At 39.8% G+C, this 16,975-nt stretch overlaps 1 protein-coding gene across 1 annotated transcript in view; it reads right to left on the bottom strand.

The window, feature by feature from the left end:
- Positions 1–16,975, bottom strand: part of LOC123263793 (neurexin-3-like) — a 763,584-nt gene that overhangs the window by 662,703 nt on the left and 83,906 nt on the right. Inside the window, exon 3 of the mRNA XM_044726803.1 lies at positions 4,749–4,892. Within this exon, the coding sequence (XP_044582738.1) occupies positions 4,749–4,892 (144 nt within the window). The remainder of the gene's footprint in view (positions 1–4,748; positions 4,893–16,975) is intronic.

The raw sequence follows: 16,975 nt of genomic DNA, 5'->3' as shown, positions 1-16,975 counted from the left end.
AGCTCACATCAGCCGTGGCCTGCATCGTCGGAAACTACGATACAGGTTCCGGACACTCCCAGTGAGTTACAGCAGGAACCAATCGTCTTGCTAGGTCAGTTAGTGTGACCAACCCATAAAAGGGGAGTTTTGTCCACGGGAGCTTATTTTGTTTGGTTATTTCGCTTGGCTCCTACCCGCTGTACCTCATCAACTAAGAGATTAAGTGTCATCCAAGGACAGCGAGCGTTCTCCCATCCGCTCGGGGAGACGCGCCCGGTAGCAGTATCTCTTCTGCCCCGAGTGTGTGTGTGTGTGTGTGTATGTGTGTGTGTGTCAGGGTGCTTTTTTTATTTCAACTATTTTTTTTTCTGTCCCCTTATGAAATTTTGTTGCATGTACTAAAAAAAAAAAATACCCTGAAAGTTTGAGCCCTTAATATCAATATTAAGACCTCGACCCAGGTCCTCGACCCAGGATGATATTTTTGAAAGATATTTTTTTTATAATTTGACGCAATTTTCGATAAACATTTGAAATTATTAAAAATTCATCATTAAATATCTCAGAAAATTTTGATTTTAGCGACTTGGTGCTCGGGAACTTTTTTGTAGGAAATTGGATTTCCTACAAGTTTGTTATTCACATTCTTTCTGTAGCTTGTCATTCACGAGTTAACTTCGAAAAAACGCGAATTTAATGGAACAATCTAGTTTAGAGGCCTGTACTACCTCGCCGGTTCGAGTTACGGCTTGGCCGTAAAAGACACTTTTGTAGAGCATTTAATTAAAAAAAAAAAAAACCCGTTCAAAGTCGAAGCGATGCGAAGTAATGCCACTGAGCTACAGAAATTTAAACATGAAAAAATCAGTTTCCGTGATTTTCAAAGAGGAAATCTTTAAACACCTGGGTCGAGGTTTAAATATTAATATTAAGTTTCCAAACTTATATGGTATTTTTTTTTTGGGTACTTGTAACAAAATTTCACGATGGCACAGAAAAAAAATAGTTAAAAAAAAAGCGCCCTAGTGTGTGAGTGTGTGTGTGTGTTTGTGTGTGTGTGTGTGTGTGTGTGTGTGTGTGTGTGTATATGTGTGTGTGTGGATGTATGTAAACCTCTTATAACTTTTGAACGGTTTGACCGATTTTATCGCGGTTGGTGCCGTTCGAAAGGGCTTGACCAAACTTAGATTTTGTATATACTTTAAAACGATTTAGACTAGTGGATTTTGAGAAATCGCCAAAAAACTAAAAAAAAATTTGTTTTCAAAAGTGGTTTTTTTGGAATAACTTTTAAACGGCTTTACTGATCAATTCCAAAAACCAATCAGCTCTTAAGATTGAAAAACCACGTCAATCGCCAAATTTTATTTTGTTGAGGAAATTTTTTATGAAAATTATTTTTATTCTGAGTAATTTTTTTTTTCTGAAATTATAATTATAAATATAATAATAATAATAATAATAATAATAATAATAATGATTATTATTATTATTATTATTATTATTATTATTATTATTATTGTAATAATAATTTTTATCATAATTATAATTATAATTATTATTTTTATAATTATAAATAACAGAAAATTTTTTACTAGAATCGTAAATTTACAAGCATGTATGGACAGTGTCTCGAAACACACACTCGTGTCGGGCTTGCTGGGTCCCGCATTAGGCGCCTCCCCAGGTAGCGGATAGGGGAATGCCCGGCATATCTGCATGTCAGATGCGTCGGGTACCGAGGAAATAGAATACTCGGGATGGACCAAAACCTAGCAAAAGATTATATGAAAATGCCAGATCAATTTCAAACATCGTCTACGGTGCAGAGGGGGGATACCTCAGTGCTGGCGAGGGAAGACGTGCAAACGGGCCTGAACTCGTCGTTATCAAGCGACCGTTTGAACAGCGGAGTAGACCCCATTGGTCTGCTGTCTAGCAATGCTAGCAAGGTTACAGGGAGTACGAAATCAGCTCAGATAACAGATAACGGACAGATGAGCAACATTCCTCCAAAAAGTGGAGGACCTTTTGCTCCTGTCACTAATCAAACCTACCGAGGAAGAATCAACTCTGTACCGACCGTTACAGGTCAACAGTCACCAATGGAGAGGCTCAGCATCAAGATCGAAGAGTTAGCCGAGTTTATAAAAGACAAGAAGAATCTCCATCATGAGATTAGAAAATTGGTTACATCTATTACTACAGCATATAAGTTAGCCAACAAATCACTAGGCATGTCGAAATCAACGACCCAAGTAACTCCGAGTCGGACCAAAAAACCACAGCCATCTTTGGTCACTCATAAAAAGATACCACAGCAAGGAAAGGACAATAACAAGAAGAGGCAGCTGGCCACGCCTAGCCCTTCTTCAATAATCGAGAAGCCACCACAGAAAAAGACAGCCCGTGTGCTTTCTCCGACACCAGAGGTAACAAGGTCACTGACGTTGTGGCTAGACTCGACCTCATAGACTCCAAGGACTGCCAACATGATCGAAGACTGGACTGTATCCGAAGAATACAGTGACAGTGACTACCAGTTTGTGTCATTCAACGTTGGATTGTCATCTACTCCGGTATCACAACGCGACCTTTCTAAGCAGAAGTGGAATGCCAGAATGCTTGATCCAGAGGCATTGCGAGCTTCACTTGCACGAAGCTCGTCTATCCTTCAGAACAACCTGATTCCGGATACCTGCAGCGTGACGGAAAAGGCAGTGCTAAATATGATGAAGGAGATTGCTGCCGCATGTGACGCCTCTATGCCGCGGTTGAAAAATAGGAGTTTCCACAGGCCGGCGTACTGGTGGTCAATAGACATAGCAGAACTTCGCAAAAGATGTCATAAGCTACGTCGCCACGCAACGAGAGCCGCGAAACGCTCCCCAAACGAGGACTTGTATTCAAAAGAGTACAAGCAGGCCAAGAAGACGCTAAATCGAGCCATTAAAGCAAGAAAAGCGATATTGTGGAAACAAATCTGTAATGATCTCGACAAGGACATCTGGGGCAAAGCCTTCCAAATTGTCACCAAACGACTTGGAAAGGCTTCACCAGAAGCGCCGAAGTCTCCTGTCTTAATGGACAGCATTGTAGCGGAGCTTTTCCTCAAAAACCCGCCGCGGGGTAAGAAACACTACGCTTAAAACAGCGAAGGAACACTCTTCACAACTAAAGAACTACAAGACGCGGCCAAGTCACTCAAAACAGGAAAGGCACCTGGACCTGATGGCATCCCGGCAGCGGTGATCAAGATTGTAGCCCTGGAATACCCAGACATACTCCTGAACACCTACAACGCATGCTTAGCAACTGGAACGTTTCCCGCGGTCTGGAAGCGGCAGAGATTGGTTCTCTTAGACAAAGGAAAGGGAACCCCCGTAACACCTTCGTCGTTTAGACTACTCTGTATGCTAGATATTGCTGGAAAACTGCTCGAAAAGCTCATACAAGGGAGACTTCGCAACGACATCGACCGTGCTGGAGGTTTTGCCACCAACCATCATGGCTTCCGGAAAGGTCGTTCAACAGTCGGAGCGATCGAGAAAGTTATAAAGACAGCAACACAACCATGGTCTGGTAGCCTCAAAGCTTGTAAAGTATGTCTCCTCCTCACACTAGATGTCAAAAACGCAATTAACAGCGCAAATTGGAGAGACATTTTAGATGCTCTGGAGCACAAGTTTGACGTGGAGCCAGAGAATCTGGCACTAGTCGACAACTATCTGGACGAAAGAAATCTGATAGCGGAAACTACGGAAGGCCCACAAGAATACGCCATAACGGCTGGCGTACCGCAAGGCTCAATAATGGGGCCCGATCTATGGAATGCAGACTACGACGAACTTCTTGAAATCTCGTTACCAAAGCAAGTAGAGCTAACGGGCTTTTCAGACGACATTACGGCCACGATAGTAGTAGACAGCCTAGAAGAGACCGAATTACTGGTTCGGGAAACCATGGACGCCGTCGAGACCTGGCTTGATAAACACTACCTGAAACTCACTAAGCATAGAACCGAGATGGTTGTTCTGACACGTCAAAAATGGTTCCCAAAACCATTCGCTGTGGACATGGAAGGAACAACACTAACGTCAACAAGGGCCCTGCACTATCTAGGGGTAATGATAGCCGAGAAACTATCTTTCCGCGAACACTTTGACAGTGCATGCAAGAAAGCCAGCAAGACGGTGTCTAGCCTGGCAAGAATCATGACCAACACTATGGGACCAAGAACCAAAAAGCGAAGAGTTCTTCTAGAAATAGTCCACTCAGTACTGCTTTATGGAGCAGAAATATGGGCAGGCATATTGAAACAGAAGACCTGTCGACAAAAAATAGCGGCATTGCAGCGGCAAGGCGCTCTCAGGGTTGCCTGCGCCTATCGAACGGTTTCCGAGGCGGCTATATTGGTCATTGCGGGAGCCGCACCCATTGACCTACTCGTCGATTTTTTTGTAGTTTTTTTGAAATTTCTCAAAATCTATCGGTCTGAATCGGTTTAAATTCACAGGAAATCTAAATTTGAGGAAATTCTTTGAAACACCGTTTGGTAGGTTCTGATCGGTTCAGTCGTTTAAAAGTTATGTGGGTTACATAGTTACAACATCTCAGGGGTAGTCAGGGAAGCTTCTTGTGACTTCAAAACGTCGAGATCTGATAAAAACTCAATTTTTGCAAAACGGGGTAAAACCAATAACTTCCCGATTCTTAAAAGTTTGCGATTTTCTTAGCAGGAAGTTAAAAAGAGTTTTTCAACTTACCTGAATAAAAAAGCAGTCCATTATGTTGACGAGTCTTGAATTGTATCGAAATTGATTCATCAACATTGTAAATTGGGTTTCCATTGCTCAAATCAATTTTCAAAAATTCTGATCCTCTAAACGATGCTTCAACTTGGATTTTATCTGTGAAATCAACATTATTTTTTCTATTATTGTATAAAAAATTTAAGTTTATGAATTGTTGTACTATAGTGAACCAATACACTGTACAACGTTCCTGTATTATGCGACAAATCTAATTATCACTAGCACACCAGCACCGACAATTCGATTCTATGTTACAGAAATACGGAAAATTTCATTTTTTCTGATGTCGCTTCACAGCAATGCAAAGATTTTAATCAAAGTAGAAATCATCATTGTGACAATAAATATTCACAAAGTTTTAAAAATTTTTGTATTGCTGTTGAGCATCATCAGAAGAACAAAAAATTTTAGTTTTATCAAAGAAAGAACAACTTTCTTTGAACGATAATTTGATATGTAAAATTTTTGAAAGATTGCGAAATCGCCTAAATACTTTCTGTGTTTTTATTGATCAACAGATCTATTAACTAATTAATAATTTCAAAAATTTATTAACTGTCTGAAATTCTTAAACATTGTAACAAGGGAAATCGAATTTCCCACGGTCTTTATGGACCACAAAATTGACGCCACGGTTGGTAAGGGTTTTTCCTTACCTTTCGATTTTTGACAAGTAATTATTCAACTCGTCACCGGGCGTACAAGTCAAAAATCCCCCACCGCTGCCCCGGAAAAAATTAGCGTGCAGAGAAAATTCGAGAACAGATAGGCGGGAGACTATACAAGGGCAGGAAAGACTGACAACGAGGCTTTTTGAAAGTTGTTTCGTGTGTGAAGTGAGGCCGGTGGCTTGTTGCTGAAGTTTTTGGAGCCAGTGCCTTTTGGAATGTCACGAACGGAGTGAGTAATGGGCGTAAGGACTATGAAATAGCAATTTCAAATATCCGAACGTTGTCACTTTGTCCGTTCGAGAGCTAAATTAAAAATCGCGTTGGAGTCTGGAGCGGTACACAAGCTCGAACGTTATCTCTAAGTGTTAACTAAGAGAGAATAAAGATGATGGATCCCTGCTGACTTCTGTCAGGGGTCATCCATAAATTACGTCACACCTCAAAGGAGGGGGGGGAGGGTATCAACAAAATCTGATATTGTGTGATAAAAAAAGGGGGGGGGGGTCAGAAGCTTTGTGACGTCAGATGTTAAGATTTGAATTACTCAATCGCGAAACTTATATGTAAATAAAAATTAGGGAAACGGATGACCCTGACGACCATCCCTGCAACTTCCCGCCAATTTCATAGCTAAGCACTTGAAATTCCACGTATGATATTTCTGAGCTCTTCGAGCTCTAAAATACAATTTGTGTGTCATTCTGAGCTTTCCGAGCTCAAAACTCTGATAGAGGTTTGATAAAACACAATTTTTTTAATTTCCAAACCGCAATAACTTTTGAATGTATGAATCGATTTTTACGCGGTTGGCGGAATTCGACGCAGTTTTTTTAACCTCATGTAGAATCTTTAAGTTTAATTTGATCGAACTCCGAAGGAATTTCGGAGCAATTCCGAAAAAACACTTTTTTCGGTTTTCTATCGTCAACGATAACTCACGAACGAATCAACCGATTTTGACCGGGCTGGTGGCGATAGACGTGGTTTTTAGTAGATTTCATAGAAATCTAACTATTGCATTGGTCCTCATGACGGAACTTTTGAAAAATTTTGCTATATTTCGACTCAGCTCGTCAAGCGAATTCAGAAAATGCATATGGTTCAAAAGTTTATATATGTATGTATTTATATATTATAACGTTAAATCTGGAGATTTAAGGGGGTTGGTGGGTGGTCTCTTTGAACTAAATTAAAACCTAGAGATTCAACCCCAAACGTTATACTTCCGACTCTCATACTCCCGCGAACTGCCTCATCTATAACCGTAAGGACGCCAGATAATTTTATTTGCGAGAAATTACCAAAACTCAAAGAACTGTAACAATAAGGCTGGGAGCTGCAGCAGAGAAGGCGGGTATACTCGGTGTCGCTCAGTGTGTGGATTGTGGAGAGAGGGGGTGATCCGGTTGCACGTTGGGGAAACGTGTGTAAATCAAGACGCTGATGTTTCGGATTGATAGCTGATTTATTAACAAAGTCCCAAAAAACTTAACAAAACTTTAACTACAAGGGTTACAACAAAACAGATACAGGAACTTAATTACCGGAAACTCGAATAAATATAACCGTTACAAAACTCAATATAACTTTTAGCTAGAAATACAAAAATTAAATAATTCTAATTACATTTGATTCTTACTGGAGCGATAACCCAATTAAAGTATAAATATCTAAAATGACCTGGGGCTTCAAAACATACCCTTCACAAAATCCTTAACTCTCTTAACCGTACAAAATAAAAACTCATAAGATATACCTTAAACTAAGCATCCTTCTTACTTTACTCAAAGAAAAGGAATAAATTTAAAACGTACCGCAACAAACGTTTTACAAGAGGACTATTCCCCAGAATACGAAATTAACTCGACAGAAATAACATAAATTAAATAATACCTTCTTTCCTTTTCCCGAGCCAGGATCGTCCATGGTGGCTACCTCTCCTGGAGCCGGTATAAGTAGGGAATCGTAAAAGGATTTTACAAGAGGTTCTAACCCTCAAAATTAACACTGACCAAAGGCTTCCACAGGCACAATGGTCCGATCACACCTGTGGCCTGCCAAAATTAACGTGGACCAGCGGTACTCTCGGCGAGGTTGGTCAAGTCTCGTCAGAAATACCAAAACCACCACAAGGGCAAAATTACTAAAACCGATTCCTACTCACACCTGACTCCTCCCATGTTGGAGCGCCAGCATTACAGCTGGACTTCCGTAGTCCACCAGGAGTCTCAAAAGGGCTAGTTACCTAGCATCCACGAGGCCGGGTGACTTATTGTCCCGCTCCACGGCAACGTAGACTCGTCCACAAGCTCGAGACGCCAACTAATAACTTTACTCTTTACTTTACCTTACTCACACAAAACTCAATCACTTTCCTCATTATTACTCTTAAATCTGTAGCTATAACCCAAACGACTCGAAGCTAATTAAATAATTAATTAAATAAACAAAAGAAGAGAGAATCTGTAGCGTAATCGTCTCTGAAGACGAATAAAAATTTATCGGGAACGCGTCCATCCTGGACGAAGACTGAATAATTTTTCTGTAGCGTCTAACCTGGACAACGGTTGAAGACCGACTATCTGGAACACGTCCGTCTCGGACGGCGGTCGAACTCGAACTCTCTTGATCGATGATCACTCCTCTATCTTACTGTAACTAATTCGCGAACTAATTCCCCAAATCCTGTATTACCGCGAGGCTTGATATCGCGGCCTCCTACTTTACCTAACCCTGTAACTAACTATCCACAATTACCATAAATCAATAAAAAAAAAATTTTAAATCGTTCTATTTACAGTATCTTGGGTTATCGCTGTACAATATTTTTGAGCTTTTGAGCTAGTGCTCGATGTGACGCTCAGTTGTCACAGACCCCATGTGAAAAATAACGTCACAATATATATATAAATATATATATATATATATATATATATATATATATATATATATATATATATATATATATATATACATATATGGGATATAATGCGCCTTGTCAGGACGATAGCGTCGCCAATTTACAACGGTTCTCTACCAAACTCAACATACTTATTCTACAGATAAATACCAAAGTCAAGTTCGAAGATGAGCTTAATCGGTCAAGTAATTTAGAAATACGAGGATTTCAAAATTTTGAAAATCATAAAAATTCATATTTCTTCACTTTCTTACTCGAATAACTTTTGAATGGGATAACTTATTGAAATTCTGTAAAATGCATCTGAAAGCTCTTTAAATAAGCTTTAATTTTAGTACTGGGGACCTACCACTTAAAAAAATGGGAACGCATTAAACTACATGGTACCTCATGGGTGATGCGGAAATCTGTGTAATGACAGATTTTTTTTTTTTTTTGTATATTCTAGTAGTTTTTTTTAACTTCCCGCTAAGAAAATTGAAGATTTTAAAAAATCGGGAAGTTATTGTTTTCACCCCGTTTTGCAAAAATCGAGTTTTCATCAGATCTCGACGTTTGAAGGTCACAGGAAGCTTCCCTGACTATCCCCGTGAGGTTGTCACGGTGTCTGTATGTGTGTGTGTGTGTGTGTGTGTGTGTTTTTTTTTTTTTTTTTTTTTTATCTTAGGGGGGGGGAATCCTTCTTACGGATTCCAGGCATAGCTGTTCGGCCTGGATATGTGGCGACTCGACGCAGCGTCATACTAAAACTCGACGCTAACGCCCCTACCCACTAAACCCTAAACCCCTTTTCTTCTTTCCTCTAATCCCTTATGGAAACCGCCGTCAGGCATTACTTCGTGAGGGGAGGATCTAGCTACTGCTATTCCTTCTGGTGGCTAAGGTGTTATTTTTCCTTCCTTCTAGTTTCTGTCATTTGCCCTTTTTCTTTCAATGGAACGCAGCTCTGTAAGCACTTCGGTGGTAAACGTGCTTGTGGCGTTCCAGGCAGCTTCAGATGACAGCATTTCTTCTACTATTGACTCTGGTGTGATTTTCTTGTTCAGGATCTTCTCTAACTCATCACGCTGTGGGTTAAAACGAGGGCACTCAAAGAAAACGTGCTCTGCATTTTCAGCAACTCTTGGGCAAGACGGACACTCTGGGCAATCATCGTGCTTAAAGCGATAAAGGTACTCCCGGAAACAGCCGTGTCCTGACAACATCTGGGTCAGATAGTAGTTGGCCTCGCCGTGATTCCGGTTAAGCCAAACGTCAATCCTTGGTATGAGACGGTGTGTCCATCTCCCTGTTGTCGCGGCGTCCCACTGCGATTGCCATCGCGCGATGCTGTTCTGCCGTTCTTTAGCTCTGAGTTCCTCGGCACTTTGTGCGGTTGTCCTCTTTCGTTGGTAAAGGTTACGTCTTTCCTCAGCTAGGACTTTGCCGTGAGCGGCAAAGTTCCGGAAATGATACACACTGCTTCCTCTGATATTGTTCGAAAGGAGCTGGCTACTCTTAGCGCGCTCAGTCGGTAAACTGGACATGCTTTCCTCCATGATTCTTGGATCTCAAGTGCGTCGGCCCAAATGGATATACCATATGTGAGGACCGATGTAACTACTGATGATAGCAATGACCTCCTTGTCTGCTTCGGGCCACCGATGTTGGGCATCAATCGTACTAGGTTGGCTACTACTGCTGATGCTTTGGTGGTCACGTGTTAAACTTGTTGTTTAAAGTTAAGTCGGGCATCGAGCATCACTCCCAGATATCGAATGAATGGTTGGGATGTGATTTCTTGGTCTCCGACGTTTAGATTGATCGTTTCCACCACTTTTCTGCTAGTGATAAGTACAGCCTCGGTCTTCTGTTTAGCCAGTTGTAAATTTACTGTGTCCATCCACTGGTTAATTCGCTCAAAGGTGATAGCGAACATATGTTTTATCTCATCAAGATGCTTGGCGACTATTACTACGGCTACGTCGTCCGCGTACGCTACCAGTTTGACGTTTCTTGGTAGTTTCAGTCTCAGCAATCCGTTGTACATGACATTCCAGAGAAGTGGACCGAGAACAGAACCCTGCGGTACACCTCCAGTAACATCATACTCCTTTGGACCATTCTTCGTGTCATATCTCAGGACTCTATCTGTGAAGTAGCTAGCGATTATCCTTCGTAGGTATCCTGATACGTTCATCTCTTGAAGGGCTTGCATGATGCAATCCCAGTTGGCGGAGTTAAAGGCATTTTTTATGTCTAAAGTTGCCACCAGGCAATATTTCTTCGTTCCCCCCTTCCATCTGGTACCGGCGATTGCGTCTTTAGCTATACCGACAAGCAGGTTGATCGCGCCCAGGGTTAATTGTCCTTTCCGAAATCCGTACTGATTGTCTGCTAAGAGTGGATCGACAACTGCTTCGATCCTTTGGTGGATTATACGTTCTAGTATCTTACCGGGTGTATCCAGCATGCAGAGTGGACGATAAGATGACGGTTCTTCCGGTGGCTTTTTCCATCATGTGCAAATCATGCGCCGCTTCACAGTGGTTGATGTTTAGCTGCAGTATTCTCATTTTCGTTTATCAGTTATCTTCTTGAGTGCCTCTTGGTATACTGGGCATCTGCTTGTGCCGGCATGATGGGCGTTATTCTCTGTACCGGATTGATCCGCACACAGTGCGCATTTAGCAGGCTTATTACATTCGGCGATTTTGTGTCCCTCTTCTCCACATTTAATGCAAAGTTTGGAGCGGTCGACTTTACTTGTGCACTGAACCGCACGGTGTCCAAAATGCCAGCATTTATAACATCGGACTGGTCTTAGTACTGTTCTAATACGACAATTGGTCCAGCCGATCCTAATCTTACCGTGTTCTCCTACCACTTTCTGCGCTACCGTTGCTGCCAGAGTCACCGACGCAATTTGTGTTCTGCTACGTAAGACCTTACGAATTTTAATGGCCTCTACTGTTATACCACAATCGTTTCCAGCTGCCTCTTGTAAAGCTGTTAGAATGTCATCTTTAGTTGTAGTATCGTCAATATCGCGAATTTCCAGGTCTTCTTCAGGTCCTGTACTAATGACATTTGCGTCCTCCTTAAGTATTCCCGCGATAGTCTTCTGCAGGTCTTTACCTCTATCACTACTGCCTTTCGACAGCATGATGAGAATGTTCCCTGTCGCGGTCCTGCGTATCTTCTCGACTGTGTTGCGGACCTGATCTGGGCGAACGTCCGCCTTGATCCGTGTAAGTATTTCAGAATACTTATCTTTGTTCGCTGGACGGATAATAAGTGCCTCCGGTCTCATTGCTGTTCTTCTTGGCTTTTGGTTCGGCTTCGGTGGAGGCACCAGAGGTTTTTCTGGGGGCAGTTTCTTGCGCTCCTTCTTCTTGTCCTTTCTGGACTGCACCTTTTCCCAGCCTGGCTTCTTGTTCTGTTCACAAGAGTTTTGTGGAAGATCCTTAACCACTTCCTGCTTCTTGATGGGATGACCAGGTCCAACGTCTTTTAGCTTCTTGGGAGTATGAAAAGCTCCGCCTTCGGGAGAACGAATTTTTCTTTTCAACTTCCTCAGGATGCGGCTGTCTTGGTCAAAGGATTCAGTCTCTGCCGTTGTGATAGTTTCACTTTCTTCTTCAGCGACTGATTCTCCGTCACCTTCGGCTCCAGTGTCCATCGCTTCTTCAACAACCACTTGACTGTTTCTCTCCGATGTAGCACAAGGGGTGCGGTGTAATGATGAGCGCCATTCTTCGTCCAGTTTCTTGAATCTTCCAGGAGCATTGACTACACCGGTTGTCTTAGTCTTTATCTCCTTGTGGATATTGACCTTAGTTTGGACAAACTCTTGCAGCTCAATGGTCAGCTTCTCAAGGCGCTCCAACGTTTGCGTTCTCTTCATGTCAGCGCTTGCTTCAATCGCTGCTTGTTGGGCATGAAGCCCGTTTCTATTCATGTTTGTTTCCTGTAACGTACTCATACTTTTTTGATTTACCAGCGCATCGTACGGAGTGGAGCGGGTTGCCATAACTAGGAACGGGTGTACCCTCGGAGATAGTACTCCTACCCCAGTTCCCTGAGGCCTAGCCGACACTTAGCCAGTCCCGGAATACACGGACGGACTAGACTCGCTCGGAGCGGTGAAGATTCCGATCTCTAACACTCACTGCGTACTTCCTGATCAAGGCCCGAAGTGGCTGGCTCCTGATCCACTGCTGCAACTTTCACCTCGGCAGAGCAAGCTCACATCAGCCGTGGCCTGCATCGTCGGAAACTACGATACAGGTTCCGGACACTCCCAGTGAGTTACAGCAGGAACCAATCGTCTTGCTAGGTCAGTTAGTGTGACCAACTCATTAAAGGGGAGTTTTGTCCACGGGAGCTTATTTTGTTTGGTTATTTTGCTTGGCTCCTACCCGCTGTACCTCATCAACTAAGAGATTAAGTGTCATCCAAGGACAGCGAGCGTTCTCCCATCTGCTCGGGGAGACGCGCCCGGTAGCAGTATCTCTTCTGCCCCGAGCGCGTGTGTGTGTGTGCGTGTGTGTGTGTGTGTGTGTGTGTGTGTGTGAAAGTATGTGAACCGCTTATAACTTTTGAACGGCTTGACCGATTTCATCGTGGTTTGTGCCATTCGAAAGGGCTTGACCGAACTTAGATTTTGAAAACCATTTGGACCGATTCAAACTAATAGATTTTGAGAAATCTTCAAAAAACTGAAAAAAAATTTTTTTTCAAATGTGGTTTTTTTGGAATAACTTCTAAACGGCTTGATTGTTCAATTTCAAAAACTTATCAGCTCTTAACTCCGAAAAACCACGTCGATCGTTACCAGTCCGGTCAAAATCGGTTAATTCATTCAAAAGTTATTGCGGTTTAAAAATTCAAAAAATAGTGTCTTATCAAATCTCTATCAGACTTTTGAGCGCGAAGAGCTCAAAAGCATAGGAAAGCAATCTCTTTGAGCTCGGAGAGCTCAAAATAACCCATAAATTGTACTTTTAAGCTCGAAGAGCTCAAAAACGTCATTGGTGCAATTTTAAGCGCCTAAGTATGGAATTAGCGGGAAGTTGCAGGGATGGCCTTCAGGATCAACCGTTTTCCTAATTTTTTTATTGTTATGAAATCTACTTCCATTCCGGCTACCGAATGGCCTTTTTTATGTTAAAAGCTAATCAGTTTTTGGAATTGATCGGCGAAGTCGTTAAAAAGTTATTTGAAAAAACCCGCTTTAAAAAATTTTTTTTTTAGTTTTTTTGAGATTTCTCAAAATGTATTAGTCCGAATCGGTTCAACTAGCATTCAAAATCTAAGTGTAGTCAAACCCTTTCGAATGGCACCAACCGCGATCAAATCGGTTAATCCGTTCAAAAGTTATGGGAGGTTTACATTCACACACATACACACATACATACTTACATACGTACATACATACATACATACATACATTCATACATACATACATACATACATACATACATACATACATACATATAGACACCATCGCGGGAATAGTCAGGGAAGCTTCTTAGGACCTCAAAACGTCGAGATCTGATGAAAACTCGATTTTCGAAAAACGGAGTAAAAACAATAACATCCCGATTTTTGAAAATTTTCAATTTTCTTAGCGGAAAGTTAAAAAACTTTAAATATTTACAAACTTAATTTATATTTACCCGGGAAAAAAGTGTAGATCTGCTTTGATCAAATCAGATAAAATTCATTAGATCTGAGCAGATCTGCATTTTAGCCAGATCTTTCCATATCAAATTTGATCTGATAAAAAAGTTTATAAAATTAAAATAATAGTAAAATTTATCTTATTTATACTTGCAAATTAGAAATTATGTACTTTATATCAATTTTCCGTGATATCAAGTCGAATCATCGCTGACAAACAGTTTGCGATGTTAGGGATTCGAACCTGGGTCCTTCTGCAGGTCAGTCCCAGAGCATATTATTTAGCTACTAGAAGTACCTGACTGAGTTACTATTCAGATAATAGTGGCGGCGCTGTATTATTTTTTCGTAAAATTTTGAGAACGGTGTACAAAATATGAATACTTTATGTATTTTGACCCGCTGAAACCGAATATCCCAGTCATTTTTGTGAAATCCCGGGCCATCTATTGTTTATAGTCATTTGTTTAAGCAATTATTCGATAAATAATTTATTTTAGATCGAAAATTTTTTTTTAATGTTTTAGGCAATTTTAAGATGAAAATTACTCTTATAAAATTTGCCGTAAGTTGATAATTTCTGAGTTATAAATTTTTGAAAATCGAAAATGCTTGATCTTCAACAATTTTGATGATTAATTACAAATAAATAAATTACTTAACACTAGATTTCATGCACGTGATTGTAATGGAGAATACTCAAAGTTTCTATTGAAACAATAACATTTCGGTTATAATTTGTATTAAATAGAAAAAAAGGTGATCAAAGTTAGTGCATTTGTAAGAGCTATTTATTAGAACATAAAGTATAAAAAGTCGTACCGAAGTAGATCTATTCATATCACCTTTATGATTACATGTATTCATAAAGCTTGATCTGATTTGATCTTACTTGATCTGATCATATCTAAACTTTTTTTTCCGCGTAATAATCAGATTAAATTAGATCTGCATAGATCGAGTCAGATCTATTTATATCTAATTTTAATTTAATTTTGATCAAACTTGATCTGGATTGATCTAATTTGATCAGAGTGGATCTAGTTTGATCAGAACAGATCTATTTATCCCTACTTTTCAATTTCATGAGCAGATCAAGTTAGATCTGTCTATATCTACTTAGATCTAAATTTAGATCAAATCTGATCTGCTCAGATCAAATTTAATCAGAGCAGATCCAAACTTTTTTTCCTGGGTATTATTACTTTAGCACTCTCGTTATGAGTTTATCTCTCTCGCAACAACATCTAATTTCTAAAGCGGCGTTGTAATGCAAGTGAGATACTAAAATTCTCAAGAGTTCTGAATCGTAAGAGTCTAAGTAGGTTTAAATTGTCAGCGAGTGTTCGCTTGCTTTTCTAAAAAATAAAAATAACTGTTTCTTTTTAATTATTTTTATTGAAAAATGTGTGACGTCACATCAAGGGGGAGGATGTTCGGAAAATGTGACAACCTGTGATAAGGACGGGGGGAGGGGTTTTAAAGTCCTGAAATTCGTGAGACGTAATTTATGTATGGCCCCTTAGATTTCATGAAAATTAAGAAAATCTCAAGAATTTCCGAGTTTAACTTTTAAAAAATTGGAAAAATTTCTATTAAATTTCATTAAATTAATAATATTTTATCATGCTGACATTAAATTGAAACGAAACAAAATTAAATATTTTTCTCTTTTATTGTTAGATTCGATTTATTTGTTACAGGAATAATTTCAACAACCATTTTATTCTATGAACTTTTACATCAATCTTACAGATATAGATTATAAATATGATTCTCTAACTATTCAAAAATAACATGAATTTTTTTTGATCAATCGGTTTCCCAGCAATTTGCTTGCTTAACTGTATATATTTTTTCTGATCCTACAATTTGAACTGCTGGTTTTATTAAAGCTGATTCTCTGATGAAAAACATATTATTGGATCCGACCACCTCACATATGTGTTGTATTTGAAATGCATATCTAACTTTTTGCAGTTGTTGAATAAGAACACCACCGATTGTTTCATTGTCGTGACAAAAATCTATTATTGCAATGACAATACTGAACACTCCATTGTAATAAATTATAAAATTGCAAAATTGACAATTATTGTTGTTTTTACACTCATACTTTATTCCATTTAATTTCATTCTATTGATACATCTAATATTTGCAGGTCGATATTCAGCGTTCATTAAAATTTCGCATTAATTTTCTGTTGGCAAGCGTGTGACACATTTGCCCAAACCTATAAGTCGATTTTCAATGCTAATACGATTATCACCTATTGGCATTTTAATTTGTTTAGCTATGTTTTTTGGTTTCTAAAGATACAGTTTCATCATATAAAGCTGTTATAATAAATTTATGCATGAAAAAACGCGTTGCGATTTGATTTGTCCTGCTGTGAGGACTTGTTACAAATTCCATGATTTTCTTATTCTAAGCTTCGAATATAAATGCTTCATGTACCCATATTGGACCCCAGTTTCATACAACTTCTACCAAGTGTGTCAATAAATGGATATTCGAAGTCATGTTTTTTACTCCAAAAAACTTTTGAAATAATCTAATGGAATATTTCAATAACGCATCGCAACGATCCAAATTTGTCGAAGATATACTATCACTATTCAAACAATCAATTGCTTCCAATAAGAGTGCAAAGTGATTAACGTACTTCTCTTGTAAGACTTTTTGTAAGCAAAAAGGAGCATAATCAAACCAATCACGCCACTTCGATGCCTTCTATTTCGCATAAGTTGATAAAGATCGCAGTTTTCGCGAGCGACATAATGGAGGTCTAATTGCTAATAGATACTCATCGATTGTTGCCTTATTCAAGGACTTCCAACATAATGGCATGTATTAGTTTTGGTCAACAGTAATTTAGTATGTTGTCGAACTATTCCAAGAAACACAGCGTGGATTACTTCGA

The sequence above is a fragment of the Cotesia glomerata genome, linkage group LG1 (genome assembly GCF_020080835.1).
Source record: "Cotesia glomerata isolate CgM1 linkage group LG1, MPM_Cglom_v2.3, whole genome shotgun sequence".
NCBI lineage: Eukaryota > Metazoa > Arthropoda > Insecta > Hymenoptera > Braconidae > Cotesia > Cotesia glomerata.
Note: the sequence above shows the minus strand (reverse complement) of the source record. Positions and strands in the feature narration are given on the sequence as shown.